The sequence below is a fragment of the Lytechinus pictus genome, chromosome 10 (assembly GCF_037042905.1).
Source record: "Lytechinus pictus isolate F3 Inbred chromosome 10, Lp3.0, whole genome shotgun sequence".
In the NCBI taxonomy this organism is placed as follows: Eukaryota; Metazoa; Echinodermata; class Echinoidea; order Temnopleuroida; family Toxopneustidae; genus Lytechinus; species Lytechinus pictus.
The window spans coordinates 15,538,489-15,564,372 of record NC_087254.1 but is presented as its reverse complement, the minus strand read 5'-3'; the positions used below and the strand labels follow the sequence as shown (position 1 = coordinate 15,564,372).

Below are 25,884 nucleotides of genomic sequence, written 5' to 3'. Positions count from 1 at the left end.
ACATCCCAAATGGCTTACCGTACATAGGAGCGCGCTTTTGCAACTTTCCAAAAAGTTATCCTCGGACTTTTCAAAACAGAGAGAAGAATGGATTCTTTGGTCCAGCAGGTTTTGATTGTTTGCCCACATGTATCAGCTGATGATGCACGGAGAGATCTACTTCATACAAAAGACCCTCAAGAAACAATCAACAGAATATTTGACGGGAACGTAAGTATTAATCATGACGGGCCATGATCATGATGATGGACAGACATGACCTGATGACAGACTGCTTCTCGCCGCCTCCGCTCCGCCCGGGCTCGCACAGGCGCGGCGCGGGAGCGTGCTAGCTCAGCTCAGCCGCCTTCACGTCAGCCGGCCTCGGGAGCAAGCTCGAGTCTTTTTCTGTCAAGGCCCTGTCACATCGGTGCCGTCACATCATTCCATTTCCATGCAAGCCTTGCGTGTGACTTGCGGGTAACTATTTTTGCTAGCCACACGTCGCCCGGATCTCACATGCTGCGCAGTTGCCCGCAGACGCGCACGCAACTCGCAAGTCGGATTTGCACGCAGAAAAGTTTTTGAAAATCGCCCAAAACTTTGTTGTGGATATAGCCAGGAGGCTAAGGCTAAGCCTTAGAGTAAATATTATTCGCTGACGTGTGCTTACTTTCCACGGAGTCAAGGATTGTGTCCCATTCATGTCCGTGTACCGCGATAAAATACTGAAAATAAATTTTCGCCCCCGAGATTCTTCTACTTTCCTAACTAAGTAACTTCTATCTAACTATGTAAAAGATCTAGCCCTAAATCATGTAAATGGGATACAACTTCATTTCCGACATTTCTACAATATTGATTTCATTTTTGTCTCGCCTAGCCTTGAATATTTTGACATATTTCTTCATCATGGAGCCTTGACTAAACTCTTTCCATACATGCATAAGCGAGACCTACACACCCGGATGGATTTCCCTAGGAAATCCATATTTACGGGGTGAAATAGGTTTATAAGTGTGAATTTTAATGATCTTTGAACCTTCAAACGCCTAATGCGTATGAATTAAGGGATAAATATTCACTATGAATGGCAAAAATGAGAGGTTTCTTACCAGAGCGATCTCGTGTAGAATCACGTATTAAATTTTAGTATTTGTTAAATAATAATTTTTATCTATAAATTGTTCTTCAAAACGGCATTTCGTAACATCGCTAATCGAAGGTACGTATTAACGAAACGGTTCAAATGTCAGGCCTATTATTGTATTTGCTTTGTTGACAAACAGATGGAGGGATCTACACGAGATCGGTCTGGTAAGAAACCTTATTTTTGCCATTCATAGTGAAATAATTTTTATCCCATCATACGCATTAGGCGTTATGAAGGTTCAAAGATCAATAAAATTCACACTTATAAACCGATTTCATCCTGTAAATATGGATCCATCCGGGTGTGTAGGACTCGCTTATGCATGTATGGAAAGAGTTTCAACTTTCAAGGCTCCATAATGAAGAAGTATATGTCAAAATATTAAAAAATATCATCATGGAGTCCTCAAGGCTAGTCTCGCCCGCCCACCAGAGGTGAAGGCGAGACTTAGCCTTAGGGATCCAAATGTCGTCCGTTCGTCGTCTGTCGTCCATCCGTCACAAACCTTATGACACAACTCCACAACCGTAAGTCACTTTTACACCAAACTTAGACGGTAGATGGACTTGGGGGACCTGCACGTTACGCTGTAGTCAGAGGTCACATGGTAAGATGTGAGATGTTCTACAAAATTCATCACAATTATGTTTACATCAACATGCCACATCAGATTAAGTTAAGCAGCAGTTCTCGTCCACAACGTTCACAACACACTGGACATCAGCTCAAGTACACCCAGCCTTTTTGTAGAGTGAACTGCTACATGTACAGTATGTTCCCAAGAACCATCCGTATTTGGAATACTCTCCCAAACGCTGCTGTAACTTCGACCTCTATAGCTGGCTTCCGGGGAGCAACATTGCCTATCATTCAGCAAATGTTGCCTCCCCCTCCCCTTAAGATGCTGTAAGAGGGACACACACGCACCACCCGCACACTGCACCTAGCACACTGTATATAGTGCACCAAGAATACCACCACAGGATCACCACATCACCTGAAGCACTGGCAGCACCTGACACAGCACAACCCTCTCCAGGACAGCGTGTACGCTTTTGGGAGAGTACTTCTTCAAGATTCAAGAAGATTCAAGTAAGGTCAAAGGTCATTTTCAGGTCAACGTTAAAGTTTACATGCAAGACTCTTATGACACCTAACTCCGCAACCGTAAGTCACTTTTCAACCAAACTTTGATGGCAGATGGACTTGGGGGACCTGCATGTTATGCTGCAGTCGGAGGTCACATGGTAAGGTCAAAGGTCATTTTAGGTCAACGTTAAAGTTTACATGCAAGCCTCTCTTAAATGACACCTAACTCCGCAACCGCAAGTCACTTTTCACCCAAACTTGGATTGTCGATGTAGTTATGAGACCCGCATGTCATGCTGCAGTTGGGGGTCACATGGTAAGGTCAAAGCTCATTTTCAGGTCAACGTTAGAGTTTCTGTGCAAGACTCTCTTATGATATATAACTCTGCAATTGTAAATCACTTTTCAATCAAACTTGGATGGTTGATCGCCATCTTGTTTTCTTTGTTTTTCGCCAAGCCCAAGGCTGTAAAGACGCTCACATGTATCTCGATATGCGTCTTCTTGCAGCCTTGGCGAAAAACATGTCAATGACAATATTTCGACTTGAGTCCAGTCTTGTGTAGACCAAAAATCAGTCTAATCTATTGTTATTTTTTTGTCAGGATATGCTCCGCCGAGACTTGGTTTGGCTTTGTGGCATCCCCTTGCCTCCATCCTTATCCGTGCACTCAAGCTGCAATAGAAAATAGACAAACACTCAACGAATCTGACACTTGCTCTTTGGAATCAATTTTTTTTTGTTTCACATCACATTTTTCGAGAAAATATTTCAATGGTTTTGATCAAAGTATCATGTACCTGATGATTTCAAATTTCCACTTCATGAGTTACTTTGCCTGTTCTGCACCCTATCTATGCGATTTCGCTTCAGTTTGAGTACAGGGTATGAGAAAAAACAAAAGAAGTCAAATTGTGTTAAAATACACAGAACAGACACATTTTGGCTAGAATAGCCATACACAATCACTTAGAGTGTCCCTATGATGTCCATACTGACCTGAAACAATGTAAGAGTGGATACAATTTATGTGAAACATCAATTATCAAATAAAACAAATTTTCATCTTTTTACAATCAAATGAATCTCTTCACAGATACATACATATATCAATTATCATCATCATCATTTTGCTTCACTCAACACAAGTACGTGAGAAGAAGCAGCTCATATCAGAGCCGGGATGATCATACATGTAGTTGCGCTTTGTATCCTCTGGAAACAGCACTATTATTTGTGTCCCAGAAAAAACGGAAACCGGGATTCCCAGGTCTTTTTTCCTCAAAGAAAAATAATGATACCGGTATTTCATTTACCTAATCATGTAATTCAATTATTCCTCTTTATTTTGATACCTAACATGAGATGAACACCTCATGCATTAATGAGCCAGACGAGTTTGAAATTTTGATGTCAAAACCAGATTGCGCAGAAAAATTGGACAATTTTGGTTCGTGCTTATCAGACGATTGGCTCATCAGCATTTCTTTTGTATACTTCATTAAGATTCTCTCACTGATTCCTGAAATGAGAGTGGATTCAGATTCACGGACGAGTTTCTGTGCAAATCGTTCCTGATATGCCTCAATATTTATTGTTTGTAATCTGCCATTTGTGAACGATTTCCTTAGCTGTTGGTTTCATATTCAAGATTTGATTCCACTCTTGCCATGAGTATCAAATTTATAGTAAAAACATATTTGATAATTGTGAAATCTATCTCTGAAAACGGGTTTCTTTTTTTGTGGGATGCACTGTATAAATCAACCTATTATGAGTATTGTCATTAATATCTTGATTTTTTTTTCTTATTAGTTTTTGATAGGTATTCCTGCTGATAAGCATGCTGAAGAAAGCTCAAGAATGCCACTGGGTAATCACCATCCAAAAAAATCTGCACCACCATCCTCGGCCGGATGCATGCCTCACAAAGAGAGGAACAACTGCAACTTCAACATAGTCCACAATGCATGTAAGTTTGAATTTGTATGAACAGTCTTCTAATCAGGGTTTTCAGTTTCAATTTGCAGTTTCAGTTTATTTATTTCCATTAAAAAAAAATGAACATAACAAATACCGGGGTATATACATTTAATATAAAACAAAATAAGCATTATTAGATATATTCAATCATAAATAATATCTTAGGAAAATGATTTCTTCATAAAATGAATCATTGTTTTTAAATAGATAATTAAACAAATTATAGATTACAAGTAAAATGAGGGACTTATTAAAAACAGAGCATATATTGGTTAGCCCCTCTTTTTATGAGATGGTTGCTGCATGAATGGCAGTTTATCTCTCTCTCTAGAAAAAATAGTATTTTGAAAACCTCATTCAAAATCTTCCCCATGAAATCAGATTAACAACAAACTTCAACAGATACAAGTCTGTGTTGAAAAAAACCTACCTTTTAAAAAGCACATGAATTAGCTTTATTGAAAATAAAACTTAAAAAGTCTACATGCACACAGAGTATGGTATTGTGCATGTCGGAGAACTTAGTGTTATTATCATTATTAATTGAACATTGTGTCAGAACAGAATGTTATAAAACAAAATATCCTATTGGGAATGGTTCACTTTATTTATTCACTCCTATTTCACATTGCATTTCAGTGTTTCGTACATCAGAGCATGCCTTGCCCTCCGATGGACAACCCCAGCGAGAAAAAATGACTGACCAAAATTCACAGAGGTATGATGGGACCAGTGCCATCCCTGTCACAAGCTCTGATTGCCATGATAACAGTGATGACAGTGATGAGGAGCTCCCTTCCATCTTTGCATCTCGCAGATTACACGGAACATCGAGAGAGGGCACTGTGGTAGCATTAAACTTTCCCAAGGAAGCTAGTCTCTTACCAGGAAACAGGGAAGGGGAGAAGCATGGTGTGTCCCAAGGATTAGCACATGGTAACTCCTGCGCCAACAGGACAAAGTCCTCAAGGGTTTGCCACATTGACATATCCAGTAGCGACAGTGACAGTGATGAAAAACATCAGAAGATAGGTCACCTAGGTAAGCAGACACACCAAGGCAGGATGAATGGAGCAATGACTGTTCACGTAGACTCAGAGTCGTCATCGGATGAGGACGACGTCATCCAACTGGGTCTGCTACAAAGACTAAAGGAGCAGAGGAAGAAGTTCAAGGCAGCCCAGAGCAGCAGTCAGGAATCGTCTCAAACTTCATCCATATCTTCCTCCAAAAAAACCTCTGCCGTGGATAGGAAGATTCGCGAAAAGGTGAAAGATGCCATCTTGGGACGTGGACAACCTCACCAAGCTGACCACGCTCTGAGTGATAGCGACATTGAGCCTGAATCCATAGAGATGACTGATCAAACATCATCTCATTATGAAACATCGTCCATGCCATACACCACCGAGACAGATAGTCTCGATTCCCAAACCTTGACATCGCAGGAGAGCAGTTCATCTCTTTCGTCGGGTCATCTAAAAACGAAGAGAACGCCAGAAGAAATACAGGCTGCCAAGTTGAGAGCATTGGTATGTACTTTAGTGCTGCAAGTCAGGCGCCATGTTCGGGTTCGGTTCGGTTCGGCAAGGTTCGGCAGAAATTTGCCGAACATTGGTTCGGTTCGGGGTTCGGTAATGATAGACTGATAAAGCTATAGTTCATTCAGGTATACGTAGCGTACTGGTAGACAATTTGTACTTGATAGACTGCATGTACTCGCGTGTACCTCTGTCACATCAAACCATTTTATCTCTATCTTGTTGACATGAAACTATGAAAGTTACAGCGCTCAACGAATCAACTGTTATCTCGAATTTGATTATCTGATGACAGATTTATTGGGTAACTCACAGTTCTAAAATGGCGACTCTTCCTAGTCGTCCATACCTGGACCACACTTTGGATACTTGCCAAATTAACTACGCTCGCACTCGTACCAGCTAGGCCAGCGCATGCAGCGCAGTCCCCTTGTAGCACGCGGGACTCTGAGCTCATGAATATTTATATATACAGTCCGGCCAAACGTGATTGGCAATTGCATCACATACGAGGTGGCCAGCGCCAGTGCACTGAACTGTAGGCATAGTAGGGCCAGGGGCATGTCGAAGAAAGCGTGCTTATGTAATGCGCCTTTCGCTAATTGGCTCGATGGGTGAACTAAACCACCAATCGCATGTCGCTGATTGTCGCATCGGTACATACAGCCACGTGCTTTGTCTGCTCGCGAAACTCAGCTCACTGATTGAAGAGCAATTCCCGAGATTTCTATTATTTCATTGGTCAGATTTCATTCGACCATGAACATACAGACCAAGTGGGATGCAAAGTTTTACGACTGTAATGGGACAGGGGGAGTAGAGTGATCATCGAATTGTTTATGGTTAATTTGAGAAGTTGATAAGAAAGGAAAAAAAAAGTAAAGATTGGGGGTCATTTTCCCCCAAGAGATGAATGTTTCCGCATGGCTTTATCTTCATTCAACTTGTCAACGATGGGAAGGGGATCTTGCTATATACTATACCGTAATCATTCATGAGTGTTTGATTTTTATTTTCATCCGATTGTTAATAATAAAAAAGATAACTTCACCTCATCTCATTTCTATATTATTTGTTTTGCGTCTCTCCTTTTCGTCTCTAACAGTCACTCACTTTATTTCCCACTTTCACTGGATCTCTCGTTTTCAAAACTCTTTACTTCTCTCTAAAATCATGAAAACTAGACAGTAGCGAGCCGACACCTCAATAATAATGTCAATCACCTCAATCAGATCTTTATTCTCCGCCGCAACAATACACGAGTTACGATCTTAATCACATCGTATCGTAATTCGTAATATTAATGGTACTTCATCTTTCACTTTCAGTTTATTGAGCTCGTTCATTCAAAATACTTTGAAGATTTTCAAACAAGAATCTTGTTCGCCACCTAAAAAAACCAATATTTTAGATAATTAGATTTAACCAATGAACACTCATACAGTTTTGGTTTTCTTTACCATGCTTCGGCGATTCGGCCACAGAGCGAGAGATGATGAAAGCCAGTAAAATGATTATAGCGCAAGCTCGCGCAACATCATTCATCGGATCTCCTTTCTTAATCAGGGCCGTAAATGAAAATGAAAACAAAATCTAGTAACCGCAAAATAAGCGCATACTTCCAACATACAATTGCAAAGAAGATTAAATAGAGAATGCGCAAATATAATGATTAGAAAGGGTGTAAACTTGTAAAATTTATTAGCTGAAAGCCGTTTTTTTTTTTTTTTTGCCGAACTTCCGTGTTCGGTTCGGTTTGGAAGTGCCATGTTCTGCGAACTACCGTTCGGTTCGGCGGTTCGGCTACAGCACTAATGTACTTATTTCATCTTCTTGTCGTGTAGTCTCTTCTTCAATGTAATCAGGGATCCCCCACCCCCTTTATTGGTCAAACTTGTACAGTGACGTTTTAATGTCCCCATGAAATTATTATTTTGGATTTGCAAACTATGAATGAGAGTTTGGAAACAAGCTTTTATTGATGACATAGCAATCAAAGTACATACATGTAGTCAAAAATATATGTTATAATCACTGCAAAGTTGCAGATGAAGGTCTTTATAGCCCTCATAATGATTTTTCTTTATGATTCCCCCTATTATTCTTAGTAGATTTTGTTTATAAGAAAAACAATGAAAATTTCAACAACAACAAGTAACAACAAAATCATTACACAATCTTGAATAAAATCACATTAATTAACGATTTAAAAAAATGGGGGGGGGGGGGGAGGTTGTTCTCCACTAATAATTGACCTGTGTCTGGGTACCATGATTGAAATAATGAAGGTATGTCTGACAGAATCATAAGCAGCAGAAGTAATACATTTTTACAGTATGTCTATTTAACTAAAATCTGTTTAAAATCTACTGCTTTCACTTTAATTATACAGGAGAAGAAGAAAGAGAAGGAGAGACAGAGGCAAGAGAGATTGAGACTTCAAGAAGCAAAGAAACAACAAAAACAAAGGGAGGCTGATCAAAGGAAGGTACCTAAATCTCAAGAATCATGTTCTTTCAGCACCAAATGTTCCACTTCCAGAACTTGCTCCTTAAAAATATTGCCTCTTACTAATATTATCATCATTTCTGTGTTTACAATTGATTCAAAAGTTTAATATTTTATTCAATCAAGAAAGTATGTGAAATTGTGATATCCAATTCCTGAAACCTGAAGTTCCATGTAAAAGTGAATTAAAGAGAATTCTGTTTGTCTATTTCAAATGAAGCAGATCTTATGTGTTCACCCCGACCCCCCTCCTAACGTTTTAGTAAAGGGTCAATAATATGAATTATGCTCGATCGTCATTATTTCATATGTTGATTCTCTGTGAAAATTTGAATTTATTAATTTTTATATATCTAGAACCCTCTCTCTGTGTCTTTTGTTTCAAAGACTTTGTTTAGAAAGGACCATACGAACAGTTATCTTCAAATTAAGTGTTTTGATATGAGAAAGCTACATTCACAGCTGATGTCCTGGAATGTGATGCAGGTTCTTTATAGCAAAAAGAAGAAACAGGCGATATTTGGTGATTTCAAGTATGGTGTTGAAATCTGGTATTGGTGTTGTGATAACAGTTATAACACCAACACCAGCCACATCACCGTAATGATGCTGGTGTTGGGATTGACCTTGGAAAATATGACGCATTTCCGGCAGTTCATGTTGAGCACCGGTGTTGAATGTCATCTGCTGAACCGAGCTTCACAGTTGGTGTTGACGATCTACCTGTAATTTCCCATTCACCAACACCAACCCCCAGGGATGGGAAAAAATCGTGATTTCAAGTTCGGTGTTGTTGTTGGTGTCGGTGATTTGAAGCCCATGAACAGAAGACAAACAGGATGAAACATCCCCTTACAATTAGATTTTTACAGACAAGAATAATGCAAATCATTAGAGCCTTAATATACATTTTAATGGACAATAATATTTACTCTTTCAGATTCTTGAAGTAATTTTAGCCTTTGCATTTGATTCTGTAAGATGAGATTTTACTGTAATTTTTCCCTGATTTTGTTTTCGTCGTTGAGAAGTGTCGCGTGATGATGATTATCAGCAGCGCAGCACAGAGGCATGACTTCATATGCGATAACATGATCGATATTGTTCCTCTGAACCCAGCTCGGTTCAGCAGCTTTTTCACGCTCTCAACACCGACACCGAACTTGAAATCACCCATTGTTATTTTGATCGGGCACCCTATCAGTCAGTAGGCAGGTCCCAAAAAAGTGGCTTCTTTCATCCAAGTGATATTCATGACTTGAGAAGTTTTGCATATTTAATGAGCTTGATGCGGACCAAAACACCTCTTTTCATTCGGTCATTGCTGCTCTAATTGTGCATCGAATTTCATGATTCTGGTATCATTGTAAAGAAGAAGAATCATTCTTTCAGGTCATGTGTTTGAATTTATTCAATAATATAGGTTCAAATTTTTATCTAAAATATGCTACAAAATAATTATTTTCACCTGACAAAAGCTGCTATTTTCACACTTTATTTTTGTTTGAGCCCAAATGATTTTTAGATCATGATAAAGCTGAATATGTATGCTTTAAAATGGTATAGGTTTCAAAATAAGAATTGGTTTAATCAGGTCAAGATCACACTTTTCATTATCCAAGTACATAAAGCAGCTTGAAAACAAGAATACTGCACTCTGATTGGTCAAAGGGACCACACACTGGCAAATTCCAACGGTTCCAGTGCCTGGGTTCATGGGAAGGTCACACTTCCCATGTGGTAATCTCCTCAAATTACCCGCGCCTGTTGTTCTGTGAACCTTGAGTCCAGCCAATCAGAACTATGGATTTCATGCAAGTACAAAATTTCAGAAATCTCGTCTTGTACCTTGGTGGGAAAAGTGTGATCTTGACCAGATTAAAAGGTGCCGCATATCAAGAGTGGCATTGTGAGAAAGAACAGAATTTCAGCTTTATGGTGATATATATATCATTCAGGCTCAAAATAAAAAATTTTGCACAATATGCAAAAGAAAACGAGGAAGAAAATTCAGTTTTGAGGCACATTTTCAGGCCAAAAATTTACTTATTTATCAAAATATTGTATACAAAATAAATGACCAGTATGAAAGAATAACATTTACTCTATCTGATGGTGTAATGATATTTCATTTAACTAGAGGTTAAAACAGGTAAATTCTCAGAGAAAGAAAATCTCACGAATCACAAGATTTTGCAAGGAGGAGGATTCAGCCACGAGATGATTTGGATGAATCTGGCCTTTTTGCTCATTAGCATAGGGACCTGCGGTCTGACTGCTATCAAAGTCCATGTTCCTGTAAAGTATGTCCATGAAACATGGTTTTAATTCATATCATCCATATGTACTTTCTTATCGTACAGACACTCAGAGATGCCAAACGGGCAGAGAAACCAGGGGAATGCTTGAAGGTAAGAGATGGAAACTAAATCTTGAGATGAAAATAAACATTGACTCTTTATAGTGATTCCTGTAGCTCCGCAAAGAAAGGGGTTTTATTTCGACACAAAACCAGACATGCAATTTAGGTATTGTGCAAAATAGCTTGCATTTTTAAGTTACTATTGGACTTGATTTAGAATGAACAGAAACATATTAAAGTAGAGAAAATTGATTCTTTCCTTTGGAACTTGTTTTAAATTCTTCAACATTGGGGAGGGGTGATTTGTGTTATTTGAATTTTTATTTTGTATAATTTTTACTTCAAAAAGAGGGGAAACGGAGCACATGTCAAATTTTCTGCAGGCGAGGAAAGGTAATGGCAAAATTGGCCATAGATGCCACATCTTAATTTTCCCACTCACCACTGATGACTTTATTGAAGGTTATTCTTATTATCCTGTTCAGTACATGACAGTTGTTCTGGACAACCACGTGATAGAGGATCCTTGTGGGGCACAGATCCTGGCTAAGCTTCAGACTCTGGGATGTAAGTACGTCATTGAGGCTCAATCTACCCCATCATGCATCAGGTGGAAGAGGACCGTCATGGAAACTAATCTTCTCGGAGAGGACATTCAGGTAATAATAATCACAATAATAATAATAATAGTAATATTAATATGCAGAACAACCGTAAATTCCAGTTAGCCAGCCAGCGCGCTGTTGGCTGCGCATACATGACCGAGCAGCATCAGCGTAGTAAAGCGCAGTCAGTTAGCTCAAGCCAGCTAGATAGAAGAAATGTACAGTAAGTCAAACCCGACGGAATAGCACCGCGTCACATGATGCAGTTTTGACCAATCAGAGATAACAGTCTTAGTATGAGGTATATAATGCATATTGTACAACGCCTACTTAGCTTGTTGTACGCGAGCAAATGGGAGGCTGAATGTCAAACATTCGTACCGTTGCACTGCGTTGCACACACGACGTACCATCCAAAATGTACTGTCCAAAATGTACCGTTGCACAGCTTTAGGAGGTGACGTCACAATACGATTCAATTCATTGCGCTCGGTAAAAATGCAGGTGCAATACGCGTATAGCCTGCTGGCTGAATGCGCAATGCTGCCCGAGCGAGGTGTTCGCTTGTGGGATTTTGCTTTTCGCTTTCCATATTTTTGCTCCCTTTTCATAGATTACTGCAGAAAAAACTAATTTGTTTTCATAAATTCGCTCAACTCCGAGGCGTTGTACAACACAAATAGCGAATATTCTTATTCGGGCAATGGTGCGAGATTTCGCATTCGGTGAAAGAAAGAAACACTCTATTCAACTCGGCAAACGCCTCGTTGAATAGAGCATCTTTCTTTCACCTCATGCGAAATCTAGCACCATCGCACTCATGCCTATTCGCTATTTGTTTACTATTGCCCTGCCTTTAGCACACCTACCCTGATCGGACGCTTGAGCATTCAAGGAATTTGTTCCTACCGGGTGCCCATTTACTACACCTGGGTGAAGAGTGGCAAATGTATATAAACACCTTACCAAAGGTCACAAGTGCTGCAGTGGGATTTAAACCCTGGACCTTGTGATTCAAAGTTTGGACACTTATCCACTGAGCCGCATTACATCTACCATTTATTGTCATTTGTAAAGGGACTTGGATATTATAACCCTGGTGGCTTTATACCTGCCAAGGCTTTTACAGTGCACAAGCATTGCAAGGAATAACTTCCCACCAGGTACCCATTTACTTCACCTGGGTTGAGTGCAGCACAATGTGGATAAATTTCTAGCTGAAATCAGAAGGAAACTACGCCATGGCTGGGATTTGAACCCATGGCCATCTGTTCCAACGTCTGGAGACTAATCCACTGGGCCACAATGCCCTTCCTCAGCCAAGCTTACTTATTCTAGTAAGAAGCATTGCATCTTACCACTGTATCATCCAAGGTACATGTATACTTGAATGTGCGTGTGTTAGCAGTAGCATGCAAAGCGTCCTTAGTTTGCCAAGTCATTAATCAACACTTTGCCAGTCCTCACCCAGGTGCTATATGGGTACCCGGTAGGATGCGAAAAAAAGCAGGATGTTATAATTATGACAAGCCTGATTCTATAGTGGCCCTGGTTCTCGTATTCCATTTGTAGTGTATTGGACCCTTGTTACATCTGAAAAAATCGCTGGCCCAGGACTCGGGTAAGCGATTTGTTAGATGTAACATACCTCTTGGGCTCGTATTTCAATGGGCTGTTAATAAAGCTTTTCATTCAGTTATGCATTGCGTTACGCACGAGTGGGGGCCCTTTCTTCTGCTAAATGAGATTTCCCTGTCTTAATGGGAGTGCCTTTCGTGTGCAACCGTAATCAGGTTTTGTACAATGTTTAATTTTCCCTACAGATACTTGTTAACAATGAGAATTTAAATCTACAAAGATCAGGTCCCTGTCTTACAAAGAGTTGGATTGATCAAATCAACCTCAACTCTATGGAAATCCATTAACGTCATAAGCTTTTCTACAGGAAATTTGCACAATTTCCTTTCTGAACAAAGAGAAGCACACTTAATTTTCAAGAAAACAATGAATGCATGAATATACATCATATCTAGAAAATATTGTGAACAAACATGCATTTTAGATGTTGAAATTGCTGGCTTTCCATAGATGTGGTTGATCGGATCAATCGCAACTCTTTGTAAGACAGGGCCCAGATAAACCTTCATAAAATAATTTAGAATTTTACACAGAGTTTATATAACACGGCACAACTTGAACCGAACTTCAGAACCCAGGCCAATTAACCCTAAAAGGACTGTTGGCCATAATGGCCCCCTTCAATGCTTCACGAGATATTTTCGGATGGCACAAAGACATCACCACAATAATTATGACTTTTTTCATTGAAGTCTCTTTTGAGACCAATATGACGTATAGTATAGCATCATGATGTCATGTTGAAATTGATAAAATAGTGATTATTTGCAATCTATTTGGTCTGCTTAATCAATTTAGGGTTTCATTTTATAGTTGTTAAATGGTCTCTAATAATTTCCATTGAAGAAAAAGAAAAACAAAAGCTGAAAAACAAGGATATACATAAGAAATTCTAAAAACAAAGAAATACATAGAGAAAATTTTGGCTTTTGCAATGTTTCTTTTTGGAAACCTTTAAATAAGAATACAAAGACGGCATCTTCAAAAATGAAAATTTTAAGTGAAATTGGGTGTTAAATATGCAAATGTTTTCCATGCAAATTTTTTTTTTATACTGGCTGGTAGTTTATGTGGTAAAGAATGTGTGTGCCACATTTTGGCGCGATCGCCCGACATGGCCAAGATCAGAAGGTGGGGGGGGGGGGAGGGGTCATCATGCCCCCCCCCCCTCAGTCCTCAATAGATCTCAAATAGCCCAGTCCTTTTAGGGTTGATTATTGAGCTACTACCCGGTATTAAAGATTTATATTATCACCATAGATTGACACATGCATAGAATGATCGCCCCCAAAGGTTGTGTGAGCCCACCCTTAATCTTTTAGTAAATATTCAGTCAAACTTCAATTCTTATTTTTTCCAGCTTGATTCTATGACTCGTATTAAGGAGGAACCTGAAGCCATAGTTGTCCTTTGTCCAGCAGAATTTGTGGAGATGGTCTATTCTTACAAATGTGTGAGTTGATAAATCTTTACTTTAGAGTAACGAAAATAACCATACCACAAAATATATCACTTTTGTTCACAACACACGCAGTAAACTTGGAAGAGGTACCTCAAATTTTTTTACTGCTGACTGTAGCCTTCCTCAGCGACGTGACGCGATTTGATTCTAGTGATTAATGATCCGGGCCCCCTCTTTCAAAGAGTTACAATCGATCCAATCAATCGTAACTCTATGGATATCCATCAGTGTCATTATTTTTTCGACAGGAAATTGACACAATGTTCTTTGTAAACAAAGAGAAGCACAGTGAATCTTCAAGAGAACAATGAATGTATGAATATTCATCATATCTAGAAAATATTTTGAACAAACATGCATAATAGATGTTGACATTGCTGGCCATCTATAGTTGTGATTGATCGGATCAATCGCAACTCTTTGTAAGACGGGACCCAGGTTGTAGACATTTGGAGGCTTGTATCGCCCTCAGTGCTTGTTGAGAAAAGGTTTAAACACTTCACGTTTTCTTTGTGTGTTGAGAACAAAAGTTAAGTATTTTGTGAGTTTCAACCAACACAGATGAATTTTCATGATTGTAGAAATAATTTTTTTTATTAGTTGTAAGGGTATCATTGTGCTTATGATTAACATTTTGGAGAAGCTCTCAAATTAATCTTCTGTACAGTCCTATGTAAAAATCTGCTACACAAAAGAATTTGTGTAAAATGTGGAGTAAATTGTGATGTGATATCAGGTAAATTATTCCAGGTTTATTTTTTATTAAATGGGAATCCAGCCTTGGCCATTAAATGTTGTGTTGGGAAGGAGAAAAATAAATTAAACAGAAATGGTGAAAGTTTGAAAGAAATCAGACAAGCAATAAGAAAGTTATAGCTGCTTTAAAATTGAGATCACTAATACTATGTAGATTTCAAATTGGCAACTGGATAAGTAAATTAAGACAAGGGGCAAGGACAACTTTCCCATAGGCCATGTACTTTATTATCAGGGATTAGTGGTTTTCTCCTAAGTACCATTCCCCTGGGGCAGTAATCTAAATGTAACCCAGGTAGCATATTGTTTTATGTCCTCATGAAAGAAAAATATTAATTTGAAATAAAACTTTTGGGAAAATTACATTTTAGCCATAATATGTATTGGAGTACATGGAAGAGTAGTCCTTGCCTTACATCACTATGACATCCCATATGCGGCCAATTTGAAGTCTCCATGGGTATAGTGATTACCAATATTTACAACTTTTAAAAATTCATAACTTTCTTGTTGTTTGTCCAATATTGTTCAAACTTTCACCTATCAACTTGTCTGATTTTTCTCTTATAAAAACAAATTTTTATTTGGGTTGGATTCCCCTTTAAGTGCACGTATCCACCATAAAAGGCTCTCATTTTTTTGTTTTTAAATATAAAGAGCACATTTCCTTCAGTATAGGAGCTCAAGTCACTTCATTATTTATTTTGATCTTGGGGTGACTTATTGTTGGATTTGAAATGGCTGGTCACATATTTAATTTCCCCTTGTAATTAACTCAGCGGACAAATAGTTACATTGGATAGGTTGTTGTATTGATTTGTGGCACTTTTCCTGGATATCTTGTTTGTGTTTGTGGGAGCGTCGTGGTCTAGTGGTCACGGCTCTCACCTTTCAGTCTATTAAAGGGACATGGGTTCGGCAAGAAATTTACCCACACTGTGCTGCACTCATCCCAGATGGGGTGAATGGGTAACTGAAAGGAAGAAATTCCTCGAATACTGAGTGCCTATATCATGCGGCTTGACTACAGCCGGGTTAATAATACTGTACGTAAGTGACAAGCGCAGTAGTGTGTATGCATATAGTAGCTGCGCTATATAAATGGTGCATATTATTATATTATTAATTATATAACTATTATTATTGTTATTATTATTATTATTATTATTAATTATTATTTTTATTAATGTTGTTGTTATTGTTGTTATCATTATTATTATTATTATTGTGTTTATAGGAGCAGAGAGGTGAATATACCGTCGGTCCAAGAACACTATGTGATCATGTGAAAGACATGCAGAGACAGCTCGGAGGTATCATGCCCACGTTGGTGGTACAGGGCATGGAGATATATTTTAGGTAATAACAATGATAGTAGGCATTTATATTACATAGGTTATAAACAAATCAGGTCAATATGCCATCACATGGTCATGCATGTTGCTGCCCAGATTTTATTTGCTATATGCTAGGTTTTGACGTCATCATCTCGTTGCATTGGTAGTGGTATATTCACTGATGTGATGTCACTACTGCTTATATGCTGGGTGAGCAGGTAGATTGCTTAATGCACATGCCAGTGTGTGCTGTGTTTTTCTATTATGACACAGATGGATCAGAGCTGCGGCAAGTATTGCAAGTTGACCGCAAAGTCAATACATACAGACTCTGGTGGCGAATCTACATAGACCATACAATACAACAGATATTGCCTGGTCTAAGTGTTTGATAAATAACAGCTTTAATAGGAGCTTCAGGCCAAGAAAAGTACTGGTAACCCTTTGAGGAAATATATGACTCCGTCTGAGAAACAAAATATTATATTCAAGCTCCATATAGGCTTTGATCTGTAAAACATAGGGCCGTCTATCTACAAATATTTTATTCCGAGGTGCACAAGATAAATGGAAAGAATAAGAGAGGTTGAATGAGGGTCATATTATAAGGTATCAAAGAAAAGGTGTAATGTCACTTTAAATTTGAAAGTCTGTGTTGGTGTTATATTTGTTCTATTTAATGGCAAATTACTCCAAAAAGAAGGTGTTGCGCCAGAGAAAGCTCGCTTACCATGGGCTATTCATGTTTTGGGGGTCTTTAGAATAAGGTGGTGCGATGATTCGGGATGCAAGCTGATCGTGTAAATATTTTGGTGCCAGACCATTTCAAATTTTCCATGTGAACTACTTGTACAACTTGCGGTGCTTTTTTTTTTGTTAGGTCCAAGAAGACTGTCCACCAAAGACAGTACAGGAGTGCAGTGCTTGGAGTAACGGGTGAAGAGAATGGGAGAGGCAAGAAAAGGAAGAGGAAACCTGAAGACATTGATATCGTAGTGTCCAGAGTAGATGTTGAGGAGGTCAGTGGTCAAGGAAAAAGGGCAGGGTGCCATTTTGGATGGTCATTGGTCATCTTGGTCTCACCTGCATAGCAGATCGGGACCATAGGCGCTGCTCTTTGGACGGCTGCATCGTCAACATTGGAAATGTCATCTTAACTTAGAAAATATGTGGATCTAGTTCATGAAACTTGGACATGAGGGTAATCAAGTGTCAGTGATTGTTTTGCATGAGTTTCAGGTAATATTATGAAGGTCAAAAGTCATTTAAGGCCAATGAACTTTGACCTTGTTGGGGTATCAACGTTGAAATCTTAAACAAGGTTAAGTTTGAAATGGTATCATAACTTTGAAAGTAAATGGATATACTGCGTGAAATTTACAAATAACCAGATTATTACCTCTTTCCTATTTTTCTCTATCCAGGCTTTGGTTGATTTGCAGTTGAAGCTGACATGCAATATGCGATTTGTAGAGACCAGCGATCAGATAGCCGACCTGGTGGCCATGTTCACCAAAGCTGTGGCTGAAACACCTTTTAAGTAAGTGATTTCAATGATCAGTGGAAACATTTACTGTTACCTTGGCTTACCTAATTATTTGATCTTGTGGAGCGTTACCTATAGAATACACAATTCTCAAATACACTTACACCTTTTACAAGGAGCATTCAATTCGGTAGCCAATGGCTCAACTGCACATGCATGTAGTTTTTTTTTCAATGTTAGTGTGTAAGTAATGATAATAATAATGTTTTATTCACCCAGGGTAGCCATTTTAGTTATGAAACTGCTCATATCATAATGTTTTATTATTACCCTTTCTCAAAACTAAATGCTGAGCATAAAGACAGAAGACTCACTATGTCCCGTTCATGAAGTGGGTGCTCTACCTCTGAGCCACTATGCCCCGTGTATGATATTATTAATGATTATTCTTCACATTTGTTTCAGCTCCATCTGGGAGTAAAAATCGAACAATCGATGCAGTCAATCAGTTTACCAACAATCGACAACCAAATACTACTTTTTACACTAATCAAATATTTGCCAGATGTTGATTTCTGATTTGAAAATTTTAATTATCAAATTTACATGACTATTGTCTTTGATATTTGACAACAAAGACAAGATGACAAGTGAATTTTTTTTAAATCAACAAATTAAAAATTTAGTGAATTCCAAACACTATAAATCTTTCAACACATGACAATAACGGCAGAACCGGTGACCGTGAATCATTCAGCTGTGTCGTGTGTTGATGGGCATGTCGTAGTGACCACTGGTAGGTCAAAATTTGTGTGGTTTCTGATAACCAGGGATCTCGATTCAATTGTTTTAACTACTCACATACTATCAAATTCGTCCCCAGCCCAAGCTCTATCATTCACTTGTCTGTGTTTCTACACTTCATTGCAGGAGGAAAAGAGACGAGGCTAAGTTTTCCTTCCACGTTCACGTTGACTGGGCCGGTGGGGTCAAGGTGGCCAAGGATGGCAAGGGACTGCTCAAGGTCTGGAGGCAACAGTTTCAACAGTTCAGGAACGTCAGTCCAGAGATAGCTGCGGCCATCGTAGCTCGGTATCCTTCTCCTCAACTTCTGTGGAAGGTACACTCTTTTTCTAAGCTTAAAGATGAATACCAGTTGTGGCGACCATCTCCAAATTATTTAGAATAGAATCCAATAAAAAAAAATTGAAAATCCATATTTTATTGTTCGAGATGAAATCTGAAATAGAAATATTTTGAACATTTTTTTGCCCGATTGATTTTGGGCCTGGCAGCCACTCTGCAATGCCAGGTCGATGCCTGAGGGAGCTCTTTCCCTTAAATTGTTGAACATTAAACAGGGTAGCAGCAACTCCCATCTTTAAGCGTCTTTTGGTCTGACGCGACCAGGGTTTGAACTCCCGACCTACTGGTTGTGAGATGGATGCTCTACCTACTGAGCCAACACACCGGTTTTCGCTCAGAAATGACCACAGAAGTGTTGCATTCATTCAAGCAGGAAGCCTCCCTCAGCCAAACACACTATTCTTCCTCAGGGCCGTGAAGATAAAAAAAATACAATTCAAAATAACATACGTCCATCGTAGAACAAGATCTATACTGTAATGGGAAATAATATACAAACTAACTGATTTTAAGGATAAATGAAAATATGAACCAACTACCAAATGATTCAAGAAGAAAATGTGTAATCTCTGAGAAAATATCAAAATAAGCATGGCGTTCCTGCCGTTTTTTGGGTCGTTTTTTTTCAAGAAGTAAACTGTCCCACATCTATGTCGGGCTTGTTGGCGATCATACTGAAGAATCAGCTAAGATTTAATGATTTCGCAAAGTTATAATGTACCAGATCTTGATCTACAATGACATGATAACAGTTAAACCTTGATTTTATAAAGACTTTTGAATGAAATATTTGTTGGCTGCCCATACACCCTTTTTGTCTGTAAAGTTGGCCTACTGTAAATATTAAATTCCTTGACCTATTAGTGTTCTCTTTTATTTTGCTTTTCTTCTGTACTTGCATTATTTTCAGGCATATAAGAATTGTTCAACGGAAGATGCTGCTAAAAAGCTTCTCCAAGATATTGTGGTGAGTAATAATGACTGGCACTTAAGGGGGTGGGGTTGAGGGAGATCTAGACCTACTTTTTAAGACTGTTTGAAGTTTTGTTGCCCCCCCCTCTCCCATGTCACTAGTTTATTCATTACTGGATTTTATGAGTGTGTTTGCCTTTAACACAGTTATGACATGAAAGATATGAAATAAAATTGTGTTGTTGGTCAAATTTTGCAAATTTTTTCATGAAAATTTATTCTGATTTATCAAAAAGAAAAAGCTGCATATATTTTTCTTCATCCTAAAAAAGTATATAGAAACCATTTCTCAACCAATGAAAGTGATTAAAATTTCATTATAATTTTTATGGGCCATTTGCCAAGATGTCAAATACACATAATATACTTTTATGATGGGTACTGTATTTTCCTTTCAGGTGCGTCGTGGAGAGGGCGTCCTAGCAACCTCAAGACGAGTAGGACCTGAGCTGTCGAGACGCGTGTATCACCTCTTTACTTCTACCAACGGTGATTTAGTCTTATGATGATGTCCAAATATAAAACCGATTCAAGGAAAGTCACATTTGCTTTGATTCTACGCAACCTCTCAGCCGTGCATTTCTTGTGCAGCACTGTGCATTTTAGGTGCATCATTTTAACCATAGGACGTAAAAACTGAGATGCCATCTGAAATATGCGTTCTTCCGAAGAAAGGCTATGGCTAAGATCTTGATGGGCTTACTTTGGCATGCATACTAGATACGCCTGTGATGCCATAATAGAAAATAGGGGTGATCTCTTCATTGGTACGATACTTGAATATTTAGAGAGAATCCCCCGGAGGGATTCGAACAACATTTGTACTTTAAAATCATACTGCCGACCCGTTTTCTAAAGCAAAAAAAAAAAAAAAAATTTGACTGTGGTGTTCTGGACAATGTAGGCAATTCGGGTGTTTGCATATTGCAAATACCCTCAAGTGCGCTGCATGACCGTAACACACTTATAAATGTGCATTATGTGTTACTTTGAAACATAAATTTATGATGCAGGGTGTTAGTTTTGGTACAAGATTCATGAGACCCGGGTCTTGTAACACAAAGGTTAGCGATTAATCGTATGCTTGATTTTCACGATCGATTGTACACTGTAGTCAATGCAATCAATCGTTAAATGTGTCTACGATCATTGCTAACCTTTGTGTTACGGGCCCCAGATCAAAGTCTAGGACTTGGGGTTATTGAAAGCATATGAAAACCCAAAGTAAATGAAAATTCTGAGTTTGGTTAAATTTGTACTGTTCTAATTCTTATCACACTTTTCGGATAGTTTGCATGATAGACAGATTTAAAGTAAATAAGCCATTTGCAAATTGCCTACCATTCGATATCTCCATGGTTCGGGACTTGCGTTCCCCTTTAAATTTATAAACATATCTTCAATTCTGACGCTAAATGAATCTTACTCCATTTTTTGTAGGTAGTTCATTGAATCGAAAGCTGCCTTCTGTGAATGTGACCCTTCTTTTCAGTAAAGATAGTTTTGTATCAAGAAATTTGAGGCTTTTAAATTTGGCCAATTAGTATTATCTCAAAATCGTTCATGTACTCATATTTTTACCCCAAAGTATCCAAACCTACATGTATCCAATAAACCAGCAAATGAAGGTTTGTGAAAATTTATTTAAGATGTGAAACCTAAATTTCCATTTTGAACATTTTATCATAACATGTGTTTTTTTTTCCTAACATGTAAATCCATTACATATGCCGATCATGTACATAAAATACAAGACCAAAATGTCGGTTTTAATAAACTGCCATTGCCAAAGAAAAATGTGTACATAAGTTTTAAAGGTTTTATCAAAAACATGCTTGTGAGATTGTAATGGATGTCTTTGTTACATTACGCAAAAAAAGGAATACCAGCAAACAAAATAATTTCATCGTACTATAAAAATGACTTTCTGAAGATTTCCTTTGTACTGCTTTTGCGGAGAAAAAGCCATTGTTCCTAATTAATTTGAAATCTGGTACTGTACGCAGTTCATTATGTGCAGAGATGTTGAAAACATTAATATGTTATGGGCTCAAGTACCACCCGAGATCAAGTCCTTATGTTTCCTTCCTCAACCGAATGTGTTACCATGGCAACAGACATTTCATAGACGATATTATATCAAGAAATGTCACTGTATTCATGTTTTCCAAGTTATTATGGGGGAAATGTTTATCAGAGAAATGGCACAGACGCAACAACTTAGGTTTCCTGAAATACCTTCAACCTTAAAAGATATTAGATAGTTGTGATAAAACAAATGGTGGCACTATACAAATGCCCATTGTTATTATTTGCTGTATAATAATGCATATTACATATCTACTCGGACTTCTGGTAGATGTATATTGGCCCAGGAACAAGTTATAAACAAAGCCATACATTATCATTATGGAACGAATGCTGTGGAAGGATTGGTTAGCCGGATAAAACATCAAACACCTGTGTTTCTTTTTTCCTGATATTCAGGAAGTGTTGGCTAATCCCTGTTGAATTTACACAAAAAGGAAATGGTGTTCCGTCTTTATAACAACCATGGAGGAACACGATCCCTTGACTTTTACCTTAATTGATAGGGTATTTCCTTGTAATTTAGCAGCTTGGACAAGTGTCAGTGTGTGATATGTTGAATAAAATAAATATAACTGAAGTGTGACATCACTTATACATTTTTGCGTTTCAGATTTTTTTATATACCTAGATGTTTTCCGTGTATTAGTGGTCCAGCTTCTAAATGTTTTGAACCAGGCCAATAATACATTGACTTCAGTGGGGCTAATTATGTATTCAAGAGGTCATATCTTGGGCCCAAATGAAGTGATTCCCACCAAATTTGGATTGTGGATGTATTTCACCATGTTCTACCGAAATATGGTATCAAACATGCTGAAATGAAGAAAAAAATGTGACAATCACTATGGAACTCCATTGTGAATGGAAAGAAGGACGACTAGTCTTCACTGATGAATTCATTTTGTGTGTTAATAATTCAGATTTATTGTCAGAGTACTGAGTAGTAATAATTTTGAGATTTTTTTTTCTAGTTTATTCTTATTTTGGACAATTGCTATAAACCTGTCATGTGCCTTCCTATTCATATTTTTCCACTTCATCATTTAAACCATTTTTTAGAAAAAATTGTATGAAAGAAAAGTTATACAGAAATGAAATGGCCCTCCATTACCAGTATTGACTATTTTATATTTGTGAAATATTGAAGTATTGGAATTATAAGCTGGGTATCTTAGTTCAGAGTAATTCTTTGAATTTAGAAAATTTGGAGAAAATGTCTTATATTTGAGATCAAATGATTTTTCAACTTTTTTATTTAATTTCATTGTTATTGCAATTACGACCAGTAATTCCTTTTTAGTATTTTTTTCTTTGTTGCCATTTAAAGAGGTCATTATGTTCCAGAATTTAAACCTGCAATTTTGACCTTTATCATTTGAAATTTGAATCAAAGTATTGGATGAACTTGTGCTAAATGGAAATGGGCATTGTTTGCATTACGTGAAGAATCTAAAGTTTCTTGTTTTTTCATTAAATCATCCATGATCTATTAACTAAAATTAAAAATCAGCAAATTTGCTTGTATGAAAAAAAAACCCTGTCTTTTTGCAGGATATACAATCATCCATCAATTGATGAGACAATCAATTGATTTAAAGTTTGAACTTTTCAGATATTTCCCAAAATAAAATAGTGCTCTAGCTTTGAGATCTCAATTTCTCAATCATTTTATTCTTTGTTTCACTGATGACTTTGAAAGATGTATGATTTTAAAGATCATCTTAGTTTAGAAACCATATGTTTCAAATGTCAATGAAATGTAAGTCGTAAAAAAGACAACAAATTGTGACCTTTATTTGCAACACCAAATATGTTAATTTATTTATATGGTTTCAGCAAGATTAATTCCATTATTAAAAGATGTCAAACTCAGGGCATGATGTATTTATGTTCTTATTCTGATGTAGTACATGTATCCTATTGTGTTATAAATGTATGCAGATATTTATTCATCAAATATACCTTGTTTTCTTTACTCCAAAAGTTTTATCGGTTTCTTTCAGATGTGTGTAATTAAGATAATTGTATCAAGAGAGAGCAAAGGGTGACTCATATTTCATTTTTTTATTCATTTTTAGAATATATATGAACAGAGAGAAGTTATTGCTCTTCAAATGACATCGTAATAAAAAAATTGAAACTTTGGGGGTCAAACATTATTGCTTAGTATTTCAATTCCTATTTCTCATTTCCCAAACATTTCTGGATGAATGAATGTCTTGACTTTATGTTTTCCAAGTTGACTTCTGTTTTCCTCTTCGACTTTTGTACAGGGGGTGCTATTATTAAATACTTGGATCTCTTTACCTTACAAAATCATACATAAAACCAACAATATGTATCAAATTTTTTTTATCCAATGAAAGCATATCATTTCATCTGTCGGAAAAAAAAAAGTTATGATCATTGAAGCATTGCATGTTATATTTCAATGATCACAGTAAGGTTGACAATGTGCATCAGTGAGCAAATCATTTGCATGACTGATCACAATATGCATGCAATAAGATGAACAAATCTGTATTTTTTTTTTTATTCATAGTGCATTCCACTTGATCGTATTATGGCCAGGTTAGGGACATTTCATTAGCAGCAGTTCATCCCTCATTTTATATTATAATAATAATAAGTTTTTGAATAGCGCATATCACATTATGTCATATCGACCCTATGCGCTTCCAAAGGACTCCCTTTCTTCTTCCTCTTTCTCTTCCTTCTCCTTCGTCTTCTCCCTTTTTCCCGTTTTTTCCCTCCTTTTCGCTCGTCACACTCTTTCTTCCTCCTATATCTCTTCTCTTTATGCTCTCTCCATTTAAGCTGTAACGGTGTGTGCTTGATCTATTTCAAATTTCTTTTCTGCAATCACCAATGTATAATCGTTTTATGTAAATTTGATTGTGATATGTTATATGTTGTGTATCTGTAATTCATTTATTAGTCCTGTACTTCATCCTAAAAAAACGAGTAACCTGGACTTATTTTCATGGTAACTTCCCTTTGTTTTGAATAAAGGCGATATTAAAAATAAATTACCCTGGCTTGAGCCCCGCAGCCTAATACAGCACGGTGGCATTTCAAGGTATAAATTCCAGCCGGGTACCCATTCACCTCACCTGGGTTGAGTGCAGCACAATGTGGATGAATTACTTGCTGAGGGAAATTACGCCATGGCTGGGATTCAAACCCACAACCCTCTGTTTTAAAGTCAGAAGACTAATCCACTAGGCCACAACGTTTGTTGTGTACTGTATTTTGCCATACATCTGATACAATGGCCTAAGTCCGAGACGATTTAAACTGAATTCTATTCGACAACGTACCGAGTGAACGCAATACCGAACACCTGTACTCTAAGAAGAAAAAAATAAGATTTTTGGTTTTGCTCGTTGATTCGGCCTTGCGTACGCTCTGGATAGTACGGTACATCAAATAGAAATCTGTTCAAGTCATCTAGAACTAGATTAACAATGGCTTGATGTCTTTAATTGCCATGAATATTGGTTCTTAACTATATTAAAGCCAATTAAACAAGGGATCCTATTCAGCCAATATAAATAAATTTCTTCAGAGTAAACAACTTTCAAAGAATGACATCTAACAAAAAGTGTTAATATCGGCTTCATCATTTAATACATTATGTACAGCTCATAACAATTCCATTCATAGACAACAGGCATTGATTAGTCATATATACATCAAATCCTGCAAGAGTGAGCTTTTTGAATAAGATCTTATCTACAACATGTATCTATAAACACCGCTCTTGTTTTCATCA

General features: G+C 37.6%; 1 protein-coding gene across 3 annotated transcripts; it reads left to right on the top strand.

Moving 5' to 3' along the window:
• Window positions 1–24,084, top strand: LOC129269153 (crossover junction endonuclease EME1-like). 3 transcript variants are annotated; one of them, XM_064105401.1, is made up of 13 exons: window positions 1–210; window positions 4,038–4,194; window positions 4,845–5,737; window positions 8,139–8,234; window positions 10,618–10,665; window positions 11,102–11,275; window positions 14,220–14,312; window positions 16,315–16,436; window positions 17,295–17,433; window positions 17,839–17,954; window positions 18,831–19,020; window positions 19,957–20,013; window positions 20,417–24,084. In XM_064105401.1, exons 1-13 carry the CDS (start codon window positions 88–90, stop codon window positions 20,522–20,524), a joined length of 2,316 nt encoding a protein of 771 aa, XP_063961471.1. In that variant the 5' UTR covers window positions 1–87; the 3' UTR covers window positions 20,525–24,084. The 3 variants fall into 3 exon arrangements, with proteins under 3 accessions (XP_063961471.1, XP_063961473.1, XP_063961472.1); XM_064105403.1 differs by having other exon boundaries at window positions 194–459; XM_064105402.1 differs by lacking the exon at window positions 1–210 and adding an exon at window positions 2,439–2,537.
• The last annotated feature ends 1,800 nt before the right edge of the window (window positions 24,085–25,884 follow it).

Bases quoted from the DNA above. Each gene is read 5' to 3' on its own strand.
- LOC129269153 (XM_064105401.1), top strand. From the start codon at position 88: ATGGATTCTTTGGTCCAGCAGGTTTTGATTGTTTGCCCACATGTATCA. The intron at 211-4,037 runs GTAAGTATTAAT...TTTTCTTATTAG, and splicing joins ACAGAATATTTGACGGGAAC to TTTTTGATAGGTATTCCTGC. The intron at 14,313-16,314 runs GTGAGTTGATAA...TTGTGTTTATAG, and splicing joins TGGTCTATTCTTACAAATGT to GAGCAGAGAGGTGAATATAC.